Raw genomic sequence first — 16,022 nt, 5'->3', positions numbered from 1 at the left:
CAACCCTCTATGCTCCTCTCCATCCTGCTGATCCAGCTCCTTCCCAGCGGGATTTATTCCCGAGAGACCCCTGTGTTAATAAACCACACCCAGGAGCCTCCCAGATCCCCAATTTACCCATAAAACATCCAATTTTAGGTGTTTTATAGGACTTTCAATTTTGGGGGGGATTATATCCCCACCTTGGCTCCACTCCCTCAGGGTTGGGTGATGAGCCCCCTCAAATCCCTGCTCATATCAGACCTCCACCACTGTAAGAAACATCTTTTATTGACTTAATTCATTTGTTTAGTATCATTGAACAAGGATTATATTTTCAGTGAATCAACCTAAATGCCAAATCCCGGCTAATCCTGCCGCCGTCTGTCACACGGAGAGGGGGGACACCCCTGGGGATACCCCTGATCCCTTCCAGGTGGCTCTGCCCCACTCTCCATGTGCCCCCTCTGTCCCTGGGGACCCCCATGGTGCACAAGGGACCCCCCTGATCCCTCCCAGGTGGCTCTGCCTCTTCCCCCTCTCTGTGCCCCCTGCACTGCTGGAATCCCCTCCCAGTAGCATCACCCCTTTCCAGCCTGATTTTGGTCCCCCAAAATCTCCTTTCTCTCCCAAAATGTGGCTTAAAAAAATCCCACGAGGCACAGGACTGTGGGGAGGGGGCTGCTGGCACCCACCCCCCCACTGTGGGGAGTGTGGTGGGTGCTGGATTTGGCCCTGGGAAGGGCAAAGCACCAAGGGAAGCAGCAGGAATGAGCCCAGGAAGGACCCCCCCAGCCCCTCCCCTGTATCCCAAGCCCCTTCTGTGCCCCCTCCCTCTGTCCTGTGCCCCTCCCCAGTGCCCCCACAGTGCAGATGCTTCAGTGGAAAGTGTGGAGAGTGGAAAGGGTTTTTGGGATCAGGCACAGACAGGTCTGATCCTCAGAGAGGGGCTGCTCCACTGTCAGCACAGTCCTCAAGGCTGGATCAGTCCTGGTGGCCACAAAGGGGGTTTAAAATGACCCTTTTTCCATGATTCCCAGGACTTGGGGTGGGTCACAGAGCCAGGGGTGCCCCACACTCCAGTGTGGCTGGTCCCATCTCCCACCACCTCCTGTCCAAGCCTCCTGACATCTGAAATCCAGATTTGGAGCAGCAAAGAGCATGAGATTCCCCTTCCCTGGGCTCCCACTCAGGGATAGTGAGGGGGACCAACCCCGGGGATGTTCTGGGGGGCTCCCAGGGGGAAGAGATGCTCCAAAGTCCCTGGGGGGACCGGTGGGAGCCAGGGTACAGAACAGTTCAGTGTCCAACGGTGGCGACACGGAGAGTACCTTCGGATTTCAGGGGGCAACGCTGTGACCCCGCTGCTTTTGGGGGACAACACCACGACCCCACAGCTTCTGTGGGGAGCAGCACCCCCTCTCGTGGCAGACACAGCTCCGAGGCCGGGAGGGGGCCAGCACAGCACCCCAGGGACACCGCAGGAATCCACATCCAGCTGCCGGAGGCAGAGGGGAGGGGGCAGTTCCAGGATGTCCCCCCGGGGCTCTGTCCCTACTGCCCCGTCCCATAGGGCCAGTTGAAGGTGCTCCCAGACAGCAGCATGTCCCTGATTAGCGTCTCGATGGGCGTCTTCCCCACGAGCCTCATGAAGAAGAGCTGGGAGATGAGCGCGGCGGGGACAGCGCGGAGCGCCGGGAGCCGCAGCAGGAGCCGCCCGAAGCGCTGCGGCTGCGACGGGTACTGGGAGCGCACGTACTCGGTCAGGGCCACCTGCGCCTTCTCCTGCAGGCTCTCCACGTGCGCAGGGTCCGATAGCCCGCAGGCGTCTGCAAAGGAACACGGAGCCGTCACACAGGGCAGGGATTGCCGCGGGAGAAGCGTCTCCGGGAGCGGGAAGGGATGGGTGGAACCTCAGCGAGGTGGGGTGGCCCCGAGTCCCTCGTGGCGGGGCTCTGGAGGCCACTTGGGGTTTGGAATAGCTGGCAAGTCACAAAGAGCCCTGGGAAATGAACACCCCACAGCTCCTGGAGCCCCAAATCCAGCTTAGACTGGCAGGGACAGTGAGGGTACTGCCCACACTGAACATCCACAGCTCCTGGAACCCCTCACCCAGCTTAGACTGGCAGGGATAGTGGGAACACCCCTCACCCTGGCCTGGAACCCCAGAGTGACCCCACAGCTCCTGGAGCCCCTGACCCAGCTCAGACTGGCAGGGACAGTGAGGGCACAGAGAGATCCACAGGGAGCCCCCAAAACTCTCAAAACTCTTCCTCTCAACCTGCAGCCCTGGACATGCTCTGGTGTGTTCAGGTTTGGAAGGACCAGGCAACTCCACAGCATGGGATGAGCATGGATAGAGCTCTCCAAGACCCTCCCTTATTTCCCAGGGGGTATTTGTGTTCCTGGGAGCCTCATTCCCAGGGAATGCTCATCCCTACACCTCTCAGAAGAAGTCCCACTTCTCCAAACCACAGCGAAGAAGGGATGGGGAACAAGGACCCTCTGCCACCTCTGGATGCTTCCTAGACCCCAAAACCACCTCTGTGGAGCTGGGATGGACCAAGGGTCCCACCTCCCTGTTTTCCAGGACATATTTACATTCCTGAAGGTCCCATTCCCATTACCCCAGGAAGCTCATCCCTGCATCCAGCTGGACGCACACAGATGCTGCAATCCATGGTGAAATGCCAGGGAATGAGGACCCTCTACCACCTCTGGATACTCCCTGGACTCCAAAACCACCTCTGTGGAGCTGGGTTGGACCAAGGCTCCCACCTCCCTGTTTTCCAGGGGGTATTTGCATTCCTGCAGGTCTCATTCCCAAGACATGAGACAAAAAAGAACACCTGGGATGACAAAAAACAGGCAATGGGGGACCCTCTGCCATCTCCAGCCACTCCCTGGACCCCAAACCCCCAGAAAAACAGCGGACACCCCCTCCCTGGTCACTCCCACCTTTGGAAGAGCCCAAACCCCCCCACCCACCCCACCCTACCGGGCGTGAAGAGCGCGATGGCTTTGAGGCAGCTGTACTCGGCCGAGTCCACCTGGAGCCGGTTGAGCTTCTCCACCTGGTCCTGGAAGATGCGGATCTGGTCCATGAAGGAGACGACGCGGTCGGCGGACATGGGCGAGGCGTGGAAACCGGCGGCCGCCAGCAGCGGCGCCATGTGCAGCGGCAGCGCCGACTGCGCCGCGTTGAGCACGAAGAGCTCGCTCCAGCTGAGCCGCAGCAGCGCCACTTGGTCGGAGACGGGCAGCTCCGGGAAGAAGGGGATGTTGCGCGCCCACTCCACGGTGCTGAAGAGCAGGCGGGCGGCCAGCTCGCAGATGTTGTCGATGCCCATCACGCTGCCCTGCTGGGCGTACTGGGAGCCATAGCGGGCGGCCGGGTAGGGCTCAGCCCGCAGGAGCTGCGAGATGAGCTCCGACACCGGCTGCCCGTTGAAGTATTCGCCGCTGGGGATGGTGTTGGGGCTGGTGCTGGAGTGGCTCGGGGGGATCCGGCCCCGCTGCACGGCTGTGGGAGGAGAGGAGGGGTCTGCGTCCTGCTGGGGAACTCCGTCCAGCTCCCGGAGTTCCCAGTGTGCCCATGGAGAGTGAGGAAGGATGGGGATTCTCCCAGGACCTGCCCAGTGTTTCCAGCAGAGCCATGTCCTGCCATGGAAATGCTCCCACCATCCCAGTATTTCCAGCAGAGCCATATCCTGCATAGAGGTGTTGCCACCACCCACCCAGCATTCCCAGCAGAGCCATATCCCACCATGGCGATGCTCCCACCATCCCAGTATGCCCAGTAGAGCCATATCCCGTCATGGGGATGCTCCCACCATCCCAGTATCCCCAGTAGAGCCATATCCCACCATGGCGATGCTCCCACCATCCCAGTATGCCCAGTAGAGCCATATCCCGTCATGGGGATGCTCCCACCATCCCAGTATTCCCAGTAGAACTATATCCCATCATGGGGATGCTCCCACCATCCCAGTATTCCCAGTAGAACCATATCCTGTCATGGAGATATTCCCACCATCCCAGTATCCCCAGTAGAACCATATCCCATCATGGGGATGCTCCCACCATCCCAGTATCCCCAGTAGAACCATATCCCGTCATGGGAATGCTCCCACCATCCCAGTATCCCCAGCAGAGCCACATCCTGCCATGGAGATGTTCCCACCATCCCAGTATCCCCAGCAGAGCCATATCCCACCACAGGGATGTTCCCACCATCCCACCAACCCCAGCAGAGCCATATCCTGCCATCCCAAGGCATAACGAGCAGCTTTGAGGAGTAGGAAGAGGTGTAATCCACACTCATCCATTTAATATCCTGGTGATCCAGCAGCATCCATGAGCCCAGCCATGCCAGGCTGGGTGCCCAGCTGGCACCACAGCCCCCCCATGCCAGCTGCAATCGCTGCCCAAGGTCATGGCATGGCAGGAATCATTTATTCCCACATAAAATGTCCCCTTTGGAAACATCGTTAACCCGGAGCGCTCCCACTCCTAATTGCAGGCAGGAAGAGCCATTTTTTGGCTCCCCCACCCCATTAGTGCCCAGTATTTGCTCAATCTCTGGTAATTAATTTATGGGCTGTTCATGAGGCACTTAAATGAGAGCTCTAAATCATGCTAAGTGGCAATAATGCCATCCCGACTCCTCTGGAAAAGAGGGAATTACTGTCCTGCTTCCAGCATCCATCCCCTGTTCCTCCTTGTATCAATGCCACCTGCCACTGAGCAGCCACGGCATCTCCATCTTGGCACAGCCCCATCCACGGGGATTTGAGATTTTTGGAGATAAAGCTGCGATTTCTGGGATAAACCTGAGATTTTTAGGATCATCCTGGATGCAGAAGCATTTGGAGTTTGAACCGCCCCAGGTGATGGGGAGGGAGAGGAAAGCAGGTTGTGGGATTTGCTGGGTTCCAGGAGTCCATCCCAGCCCCTGATCCCAGCTCCAGGTGTATCCAAGGCTTTTCCAAACAAACACCACCTGCACTGTGGGCATGGAGGGCAAGGAGAGGAGGGAAAACTAAAAACAACCCAAAAAAGGGGGCAAACCAGGGGGTTTGCTGGAAACAGGGATCCCAAAGATTCATCCAGCCCCCTGGGGAAGCATCCCCATCCCTGTCCCTGTTACCTTCCTTCCTCATTCCCACTCGGAAGCACTTCTTCAGGCGGCAGTACTGGCATTGGTTGCGGTGGTGCTGGTCGATCTGGCAGTCCCGGTTGGATCTGTGGGAAAGACCAGGAGCAGGTGAGGAGCCAGCAAGGAGTGACCCCCTCTCAGGGGCTCCCTGAGCTCCCCACCCCGAGCTCCTCCACCACCCCCTTCCCTCTGCCCTCGGCCACAGCCCTTCCCCTCTGGCCGCGCTCGGATTCCATGGAAACAGCCATTTCCTACATTTTCCTCCAGATCCTGCTGCCAGCACTGCCTGGGGCTGTTGGGAAGCTGGGAAGACCCCTGGGCTCCAGTCCTTGGGGACATGGAGGGCTGGGGAGGGATGTCTCATGTCAGCAGCTCCCAGCCTGCCCACCAGACATGCCAGGAATTTCAAGGAATTCCAACTATTTCCTACGGGGCTGGGGCGGTGCTGAGTCCAAGACCCCTCAGGCACAGCTGTCCCCGTGTTCCCAGAGGAGAAAGGCACATATCCCCCTGGGAAAGAGGGATGTTCCCTCTTTCCTAAAACCCCTTGGAGCACGGCAGGGGGTCATGTCCACCCCCAGCACGTGGATTCATCCCTGGGCACAGAGTTTCAGGCATTTAGGACACCAACCATCTCCCAAAACAACTGCTGCTCTCTGCTCCTGCAGGGAGTTACATTCCCAAGTGGAATTATCACCATCCAAACCTCCCATTCCCAGGGATTGCTGAGGGATGCAGCAGGATAGGGATCACACCAGCACTCACATCCTACCCCAGCAGCAAACAGGGGCCAGGAAAAGGGGTGGGAGAAGGGAATCTGGGATGAATTAAAGTGGATAGTGCAGGAGGCAGGGCCAGGAATGGCCGGTGTCCGGCGGCACTTCGGCTCTGCCTGGGAATCCTGACACGAATCTCCTCAATCCCTACACGACTCCAGAGGCGAGGCAGGCAGGGATTCCCACGGCGCTCCAACCGGAATTAATTCATCCCGAACATCACCGCTGCGCTCCGGAACGTGCTCCTGATGAAAACTTGTGCCAGCAGAGGAGCGATAACTAATCAAAGCGGCGGGTGACAACTTCATCTCCGGCTGCTCCGCGCCGGGATCCAGCTCCGACGGAATCCGCGCGGCTGCCCCTCTCCCCGGCCTCAGGGCTCCGGGAAAACCTCCCCCAGAATCATCTCAGTGCCCCCCAAATCTATAAATTCACCTGGATGACCCTCACCTTGGCCTCAGGGCTCCGGGAAAACCTCCCCCAGAATCATCTCAGTGCCCCCCAAATCTATAAATTCACCTGGATGATTCTCATCTTGGCCTCAGGGCTCTGGGAAAACCTCCCCAAAATCACCTCAGTGCCCCCCAAATCAATAAATTCACCTGGATGATTCTCATCTTGGCCTCAGGGCACCAGGAAAACCTGCCCAGAATCATCTCAGTGCCCCCCAAATCAATAAATTCACCTGGATGATCCTTATCCTGGCCTTAGGGCAAGAGGAAAACGCCCCCCAAAACCATCTCAGATTCTTTCCAGGGGATAAACTTGCGTGGATGACCCTCATTGCAACCTTGGGACACGAGGAAACCCCCCCAGAATCATCTCAGTGCCCCCCAAATCAATAAATTCACCTGGATGATCCTTATCTTGGCCTCAGGGCTCCGGGAAAACCTCCCCAGAATCATCTCAGTGCCCCCCAAATCTATAAATTCACCTGGATGATCCTTATCTTGGCCTCAGGGCACTGGGAAAACCTCCCTAAAATCATCTCAGTGCCCCCCAAATCAATAAATTCACCTGGATGATTCTCATCTTGGCCTCAGGGCAAGAGGAAAATGCCCCCCAAAACCATCTCAGATCCTTTCCAGGGGATAAACCTGCATGGATGACCCTCATTGCAACCTTGGGACGTGAGGAAAACCCCCCCAAAATCATCTCAGTGCCCCCCAAATCTATAAATTCACCTGGATGATCCTTATCTTGGCCTCAGGGCTCCGGGAAAACCTCCCCAGAATCATCTCAGTGCCCCCCAAATCTATAAATTCACCTGGATGATCCTTATCTTGGCCTCAGGGCTCTGGGAAATCCTCCCCAGAATCATCTCAGTGCCCTTCAAATCAATAAATTCACCTGGATGATTCTTATCCTGGCCTTCGGGCAAGAGGAAAACGTCCCCCAAAACCATCTCAGATCCTTTCCAGGGGATAAACCTGCATGGATGACCCTCATTGCAACCTTGGGACACCAGGAAAACCCCCCCAAAATCATCTCAGACCCCTTGATATCAACAAATTCTCCTGGCTGACCCTCACTGCAGCCTCAGGGCACTGGGAAAACCTCCCCAGAAATCATCTCAGATCCTTTCCAGTGGATAAACCTGCCTGGATGTCCAACACCACAGACTTGGAGCAGCTGGAAAAGCTCCCCAAAATCATCTCAGCTCCCTTCAAATCAATAAATTTGCCTGGATGACCATGGTCTTGGCCTTGGGGCACCAGGAAAACCCCCAAAAAATCATCTCAGTGCCCTTCAGATCAATAAATTTGCCTGGATGACCCTCACTGTGGCCTTGGGGCACCAGGAAACCTCCCCCAAAATCACCTCAGTTCCCCTGAAATCAATAAACCTGCCTGGCTGATCCTCACTGTGGCCTCAGGGCACTGGGGAGACCTCACCAAAAATCATCTCAGATCCTTCCCAGTGGACAAACCAGCCTGGATGACCATCACCACATCCTCAGTCCACTGGGAAAAACCCCTAAAAGTAATTTTGGCTGCCTTCAAATGAATGAACTCGATTGATTGATCCTCACTATGACCCTGAAGCACCAGGAAAATCCCCCCAAAATCATCTCAGATCCTTTCCAGTGGACAAACCCGACTGTTTGGCTCTCACTGTGGCCTCAGGGCACCAGGAAACCCCCCAAAGCAATTTTGGCTGCCTTCAAATTAATAAATTCAACTAGATGAACATTCCTGTGGCCTCAGGCCACCAAGAAGAACCTCCCAATGGACAAACTCCCCTGGATGACCCTCACTGCAACCCCCAAAATCATCTCAGCTCCTTTCCAAAGGATGAACCCACCTGGCTGGAATCCTGACATGAATCTCCTCAATCCTCACATGACTCCAGAGGTGAGACAGGCAGGGATTTCCATGGGGAAAAGCCCCCAAAATCATCTTGGCTTCCTCCCAAAGGACAAACCCACCTGGATGCTCCTCACCACGGCCTTGGGGCACCGGGAAAACCTCCCCAAAATCATCCCAGCTCCTGCCAGCAGCCCCTGACGAGTTTTCCAATGGAAAAGGCAGCAGCAACCTGGGAAACTTCGAGGCTACAAAAGGCGTCAACTGTGCTAATTATGTAATTAGAGCGGGTAATTATTTAGTGCAAGAACTAAACTGAATCCAACTCACTTTTAATATTCAAATTAGCGCCATCGGGGCTCGATGCCGCTTTTGACTCCGGAACAAAGCGGATGCCGGGGCTGCCGGGCTGAGCTTTGTTCCCGGCCCCTCCGACACTTCACTCCCCACTTGGAAAACCAACAGTTTCTCTACTGATCCAAATCACTTCCCAGCACAAAAAGAGGAAAAAAAAAACCAACCCCAAACATCACAAGTCGGAGCCCAGATCTCAGGGACGAGGGTGGGATAAAATCTTGGGGGATCCGAGTCCCATCACCCCAACATCTGGGATGCAGAGTCCATCCATCTCCCAGGGAGTTGCTTCGGCCTTCCCTTTGTTCCAGGAAGCTGGAATTTCTCAAGAGCCATCTGTATTCCCCATCTTCAAATCATTAATCCCGAGCCGAGCGGATCCCGCTGATCCAGCGGGGGGAAACTGAGGCAGGGCCGGCACGACGCATCCGCACACGCCGCATCCTCGGCGGGTGATGGGACACACCGAGGGATGTGGGGACATGGAAAGCGACCCCTGCCCCACGGTGCCAGCCCGGGGGGCCCCACGCCACGGGCACGAACTGCTGGGCTGACGTCAGCCGGGACCGGAGCCGGGAGCTGCCGGGAGCGGAGCCGCTGCGCACGGGGGAGGACAAATCTAGGCCGCCCAAACAGGAGCAAAGCGGCTCCCAGACAATTCCTTTCCTTCCCTTCCTTTCCCTCAAAGAATCCAACCCCCTTGGGGTGCGGAGATGGGGTGCCCCATTTCCAGCCCGGCTGAGGGATGCCCGTGGATGGATGGGGTGCCAGTGCCATCCTCGCAGCACTGTCGCCGGTTTGGAAAACGCCGCTGGAAACGCTCGGATCCAGCCCCTGTGGAGGTATTTCCCTCTCTGGGAGCAGCCCGAAGCCGGGGTCCCACCAGCCACCCCCCTCCGTGTCCCGATCCCAAGAAACTCCGGAGTTATTGGCAGCTTCAAACTTGCCAGGGGTCATATCCCGGTCCTGCTGAAGGGCCTGGATCTGCAGCAGTGCTGGGGGCACTGGCAGGGGATGCAGCCCCTCACTTGGGCATCCCACCATGGATCCCTATTCCCGGCATCCCAGCGGATCCGTGCCCGAGTTCCCAGCACCTCTGGCAGGATCGGTCCTGCCGCCACCCGGCGCGTTCTGCGGGGGCAGCGGCCGTGACCGGAGTGACTCACGGGCACAATTAATGCCGGAGCAGCGGCGGGCGAGGATGACGAGGATCCGGACACCGGCTGTGCCCGAGGGCCTGGGAACAGGGAACATGGGACACGCACCCAGCGGCGGGGGGGGCTGCTGGTGTGGGGTGCAGGGCATGGAAGGACCCCGGTGCTGTACTGGGGGGGCCCGGAGCGGGTTCCCTGTGCTGCTCAGGGGATCCCTGTGCTGTACTGGGAACGATCCCTGTGCTGTACTGGGGATAATCCCCGTGCTGCACTGGCGGGTGGGGATTCTGTGCTGCACTGGAAGAGACCCCCGTGCAGTACAGGAAGGGACCCCCGTGCTGCTCTGGTGGATCCCTTTGCCGTACTGGGGGACACTGTGCCGTACTGGAGGGGATCTTTGTGCTGTACTGAGGCGGGGGATCCCTGTGCTACACCAGAGACCCTTGTGCTGTACTGGGGGGACCATTGTGCTGTACTGGGGGGACATCTGTGCTTCACCGGGAGGACCCTCGTGCTGCACCAGGAGACGCCTGTGCTCTACCGAGAGACGCCAGCACCGTACCGGGGGGTCCCCTGTGCTGCCCCGGGGACCCCCATGCTGTACTGGGGACCCCGGGCCGTACTGTGGGCCACCGATTTTCACCGGGAGACCCCCACACTGTAGCGGGGACCCCTGTCCGGCCACACCGGTGTCCCCTTTCCTGCTGCAGCGAGGCCACCACGCAGCCACCAGCAGGGCCAGCGCAGAGGCCACTGCAGAGCCACACCAGTGACCCGCACCAGTGGCACCGGGGGCTCCCCCTCCGAACCACCCCCGCTCCGCTGCCCTACCCCGGAGGGGCGAGCGGGGGGACCCCCCAGGTGCTCCCCAACCCCCGTACCTGCAGGTGTAGCTGAGGTTCCTGCGGATGCTGCGCTTGAAGAAGCTCTTGCAGCCCTCGCAGGTGAAGACCCCGTAGTGTTTCCCGCTGGACTTGTCCCCGCACACCACGCAGTCCACGGCGGCCCCGGCCCGCTCCTCCTCGCCGTGCTCCGCGTCGCTGCCGCCGCCCGCGGGGGACGCCGCCTCCTCCCCGCCGCCGCCGCCGCCGCCGCCGCCGCCGCCGTTGGGCTCTCCCCATCCGCCGGCCACCATGGCCATGGCTCCGCGGGGCTCGGCACCGGCCGCGGGGCTCAGCACCGGCCCCGCCGCCGCATCGAGCGGAGCCGCCCCGGTGCCTCTCGCAACGAGTTCGGCAAGTTTTGGGCGAGCGGCGCCCGGTTTGGGATTTTCACGGGTTTGGCTTTTTTAGGTTTTTTTTTGGTTGTTGTTTTTTTTTTTTTTTTTGGTTTTGGTTCGCCCTCTCTTATCCCTGGGATTCCTTTTGCCCAAGGAGTCGTTTTTCCCAGGGATTCCTCCTCCTCCTCTTCCTCCCCGCCCCGGTTAACGGGGGGGCCCCGCGGAAACTTTGCGGCGGCGGGCGCGGGGCGCGGCGCATCCCCCCGCGGGGACCGGCCGCATGCGGGGGCCGCTCCCGCCCCCGGTGGCTCCTCCGCTCCGCGGCACCGGCTGGAAGGAGGAGGAGGAGAGGAGGAGGAGGATAAGAGGAGAGGAGGAGGAGGGAGGGGGCGGCGCTGCCCCGGCCCGCCCTCGCCCCCCCGGGCCCCGCCGCCGCACGCAGCCCGGTCCCGGTGCGGGTGCGGGTGCGGCGGGACCGGCTCCGCCGAGCCCCGGGGCTCTCCCCGCCTCCCGTGAAAGAGCAAAGTTCAGCCGCTGCCGCGGTGGCCGCCCTGGATGCTCCTCCCCGTCCTCCTCCCCTTCCGCTCCCGGGTCCTGCCCCGGTCCCGGCCCCGCCGCCGCACCGGGCCGCCCCGCCGCCCCCCGCCCCCCGCGGGGCCGGGCAGCCCCGCAGCCCCGGGAGGGTCGGTATCCGGTGCCCTGGGCCGGTGGTACCGCGGGTGGCAGAGCCGGGCATGGCCCCGGTGCGGTGCCGTGGTGATGGAGCGGGAGGTTTGGGCACCGGAGGTGGCTGGATGTGGCCCCTCCCGGTCCCCCCGCTGCATGTTGGGGACCAGAGCCCTTGGCTGGCACCGGGAGAGCTCGGCATCTCCTGCTGCCCCGGGAGCCTGGAATGGTAGTGGGAAGCTGGAGTTGGAACAGGAGCCCAAAATGGCACTGGGATCTCAGCATCGAACTGGGAGCCTGGTGGTGTAACAGGAGTCCAGCCCCAAACTGGGAGCCTGGCATTGTAACGGGAGCCCGGGGTGGCTCTGGCACCCCAGCACTAGCCCAGCATCACTTTGGAAGCCCCACTTTACCGGGAGCCCAGCGTGGCACTGGGAGCTCCACATCCTACTGGGAGCCTGATGTTGTACCAGGATTCCAGCATCAAACTGGGAGCCTGGCATCACACCAGGAGCCCCACGTCATACTGGGAGCCCAGCGTGGCACTGGGATTCCGACATCGCACCGAGGGCCCAGTGCAGGGCCGTGCTGTGCCAGGGCCTGTGGTCACAGCTGTGGTCCTTGTCCCCACCCCGGGGTAGATCCACCTCCGAGCGCTGCTCTTGGGGACAGGGATCGAGTCCTGGCCCTGCTGCCGCCTGGGCTGCGGTGTCCCGGCACAGCGTGATGCCGTCGGGGGCTGCCGGGATGCTGGGAAGCTGGGAAGCAATTCCCCATTCCTGGCCCGTGGCCAAGCCGTCGGCATCGTCAACCCCCTCCTTTCGCCGACAGCCCCAGGGGGAGCTTTAATTAGCGAGGCCGCGGCTCGTGTGGGGCCGCGGGGTGATCCCGCGGTCCCTCGGGTGCCACCACCCCTGTGAGGGAGCGAAGGGCTGGATGTGGCCGGGGACTGACTCCTGCGGCCCCATAAAGTCCGTCTGCAATGTGGTTAATCCAGTCGGACCCGTAGGAGCCGGCCAGGTGCGGGTGGTGGGTGCTGGGTGCTCCCTGCCCGCCTGCTGCTGCCCTGGAAATCATTAACCAAGGGACAAACCCTGCAGAAAGGTGCCTGACCCCAGAGCAGCCCCCGCCACCACCCGCCTCTGCCTTTCACCCGGGGCCAAACTCTCCTCCCGGCCAAGCCACGGCAGCCCTGGTGAATCCCAGCACCTGTTCACCTTGACTTCCAGGGGCAAAGTCCAGTGGGCAGGGCACGGAGCTGGGGTGGGGTGGGCTGGGTCCCCCCACTCACCCCTGACCCCTCGGTGTCCCCACAGGGGACTCCACCTCACGGGGAGAGTGCTGATGCCACGTGGAACAGCCAGGAATGCCCACACTGCCGGGACCCAGCACTGCCAGGACCTTCCTGCCAGTGTCCTTGGCATTTCCAACCCACATGCCAGAGCTGGGGTTACGGGAAGGGCAAAGCAGGGCCCTTAGCCTAGAGCTGGGCTGCACCAGGGTGGGGTGACATGGCCATAAACTAAATAACCCCCTCAATTTCTCCTGGCTTTAGGGGTCTCTGCTCACCAGGTACCCACTGATACAGTGCCCAGAAAGAGCCCAGTGCCCCAGGGCTGCCGAGGTCATGGAATAACACCCAGCAGAGCCAGCTGGGAATGGGGCCGGCCTCGGGGGGGGTGGGGGTCCCAGTGCGGGCAGAGGGGTCACCCCCACCTGCAGCCAGCCCCGCTTCTCCTTTCTCTTCTGTCAGGCCATGATTTATGGCCCTTTCCCTGCCGTTCCCCCGCCTCCTCTCCCCCTGCAAAAAATAATAATCCAGGAACAAAGGAGGAAATTGGATCTTGTCCCCCGCGCGGCTCCCGGCCCCGCGCTGGGAGCCGGTTTGTTTTGACGTCGGTGTCCAGTTGGCGAAGGCGTTTGATCTCCGGAGGAATTCCTCCTTCCTCGCGCTGCTCCGCTGACTTTGCCGCACAAAAGGGCCCCCGGGAGCCGCCGGCGCGTTTCGTGCCGCCCCGGCGCCCCCAGGAAGGGTCCGGCACGGCGGAGGCCTCGCCGAGATTTCCGGACTCGGGCTTGGAGACCCGGCTCCAGCGTGGGCACGGGGGGCAGGGGTGTCCCCTCGATCCCCACAGCCCGTGGGCACGGGGGTGGGTGAGGAATTCTTGCTAAAACGCGCAGGGCAGGGGCGGGTTGTGCGACAGAGAGCTGGGTGTCATCACTGGTGGAGAGGCGGGAATCAGCAGCACTGGAGATATGGAGACCAGCACTGATGGAGGGATGGAAACCAGCAGCACTGGAGAGCCCGATGGCACCACCATCACCAGCCCTGCCTCAAAACCCCTCATCCCAGTTATCACCACTCTGGGCTGTGGGGCAGCCAATCCCTCTCCCAAACACACATGGGGCCTGCCAGCTGAGGGCTTGGATAGATGCCACCCTGTCCCTCTGTCTGTCTGTCCCCCGTGAGCCCAGTGTACCCCCACATGGGTGGAATAGGGGATTTGGGCTCAATTCCCTGATTTTCAGCCGTTGTTCAGGTTGTGGCCCATGAGGGTGCAAACCCTGGGTGGGGGTCACTGCACAGAGGGGCTCTTACCCGCCCTGTGCCCCACATGTGACCCCACGGGGATGTGGTTTCACCCCTGTCAGTGCCATGGATTTGCCCCCAGCCCTGTGGAGAGGCTGGGGGTGACCTGACCCTTTTCTGGCTCCACAGAGGGGAAACTGAGGCAGGAAATGGGACAGAACATCATCGAGCATGTGGACCCCGAGTTTTGGCCCCAGAGTCAGTGTGACATGGCAGGAGGGACCCTCTGGGCAGGGTGGGAGTGGTGGCAGGTCCCACCTGCCCTCCCCCTCCTCCTGGCACCCAGGGTCGAGGCCGCCCTGGCTGCCCCGGCCTTTCATGCGGCTCTTGGTGGAGCCTGACCCTGCACAAAGCCCCCGGGAGCCCATTTGAATCTGAAAAGGGGTCTGAGCTCGGAGCCCTGACCTTCAACCTGCAGGTCAGCACCTCCAACGCCACCGGCCCCGGGTCACAGGACCCCCCCACAAGCCACGGTCCCCACTGGGGCCATGCCCAGGGACCGGGAGTGGGAGCAGGGTGCACACGCAGCCCCCCGCTCCAGTATCCAAATGTGGGCACCCTCCCTCTGTGCTGGGCACCCTCTCTCTGTGCTGGGCACCCTCTCTCTGTGCTGGGCACCAATCAGGGCTCTGCTGCTCCCATTTTGTGCCGGGGCAGCTCCCTGGTGAATTGTCCTTTGATCCAGCCCTGCCGCTGCCTCTGGGGACGTGGAGGTGACCCCATTTCAGAGAGCAGCGAGGTGGTGGGGGTGGAGGGCACAGGCAGCTTGGGAGGATGAGCTGCATCCCTGTTCCCTGAATCCCTGCAGCCCTAAATCCCTGCATCACTGCATGCCCACATCCCCATATCCCTGCATCCCCACATCCCTGCACAATTGCATCCCTTAATCCCTGCACCACACAGCTCTGCATCCCTGAATCCCCACAGCTCTGCATCCCTGAATCCCTGCATCCCTGAATCCCTGCCTCCCCACAGCCCCTGCATCCCTGAATCCCAGCATCCCCACAGCTCTGCATCCCTGAATTCCTGCATCCCCACAGCCCCTGTAACCCTGAATCCCTACACCCCCACAGCCCCTGCATCCCTGAATCCCTGCATCCCTGAATCCCTGCCTCCCCACAGCTCTGCATCCCTGAATCCCTGCATCCCCACAGCCCCTGCATCCCCACATCCCTGCATCCCCACAGCTCTGCATCCCTGCATAATTGCACCGCTGTGTCCCTGCATCCCCCAAATCCCTGCATCTCTCTCCCAGCCCTCTCCATCACCACAGCTCTGGATATTGATCCACAGAACCTTGAACTCTGCTGCATGATCTCCCCAGGGAGATCCAGGCCTCCTTGGAGCCCGTCTCCAGCTCCGTGCCTCAGTTTCCCTCCACCCCTCAGCGCATCCAAGCCCCGCACTGTCCCTGCTCATCCCCTGAGCCTCACGCTCAGCTCTGCTCCCTCGTGTGGGGATGGAGGGGGCTCGGGCTGGTGGGTTGAGCCCCCGCTCCCCGCAGCAGCCCCCGCGCAAACCCTGCTGCCAGAGCCACCCCCCCCCCCCCGCACGGCCAGGATGCCCCCGGCGCGGGGTCACTGCTCCTCTTCCTCCTGAATATGGATGGGCCCCGCGCCACGGCCACTGCCATCACCTTTGATCCCGCGGCAGGGAGAACCAAATGGCTTCATCTGCGCCGGGAGACAGCGGGGGCGGCGCCGAGGGCGAGCCCGCCCTTTGTTCGTGGCCCCCCACCCGGCATAAGCCGAGCTGGGGTTCCCCCGGTTGAGCCCCGTCCAAGCGCAAAGGCCCTCGATGCCAAAACACGGTGCCCACGA

The 16,022-nt window shown here is 60.8% G+C and overlaps 1 protein-coding gene across 1 annotated transcript; it reads right to left on the bottom strand.

The window, feature by feature from the left end:
- Positions 1 to 252: 252 nt before the first annotated feature.
- NR2F6 (nuclear receptor subfamily 2 group F member 6) lies at positions 253 to 11,487 on the bottom strand. Its single transcript, XM_071577947.1, has 4 exons — positions 10,609 to 11,487; positions 5,129 to 5,223; positions 2,978 to 3,502; positions 253 to 1,808 (listed from the first exon to the last, which is right to left on the bottom strand). Exons 1-4 carry the CDS (start codon positions 10,866 to 10,868, stop codon positions 1,534 to 1,536), a joined length of 1,155 nt encoding a protein of 384 aa, XP_071434048.1. The 5' UTR covers positions 10,869 to 11,487; the 3' UTR covers positions 253 to 1,533.
- Positions 11,488 to 16,022: the final 4,535 nt, after the last annotated feature.

The sequence above is a fragment of the Pithys albifrons genome, chromosome 27, assembly GCF_047495875.1.
Source record: "Pithys albifrons albifrons isolate INPA30051 chromosome 27, PitAlb_v1, whole genome shotgun sequence".
Lineage (NCBI taxonomy): Eukaryota > Metazoa > Chordata > Aves > Passeriformes > Thamnophilidae > Pithys > Pithys albifrons.
Note: the sequence above shows the minus strand (reverse complement) of the source record. Positions and strands in the feature narration are given on the sequence as shown.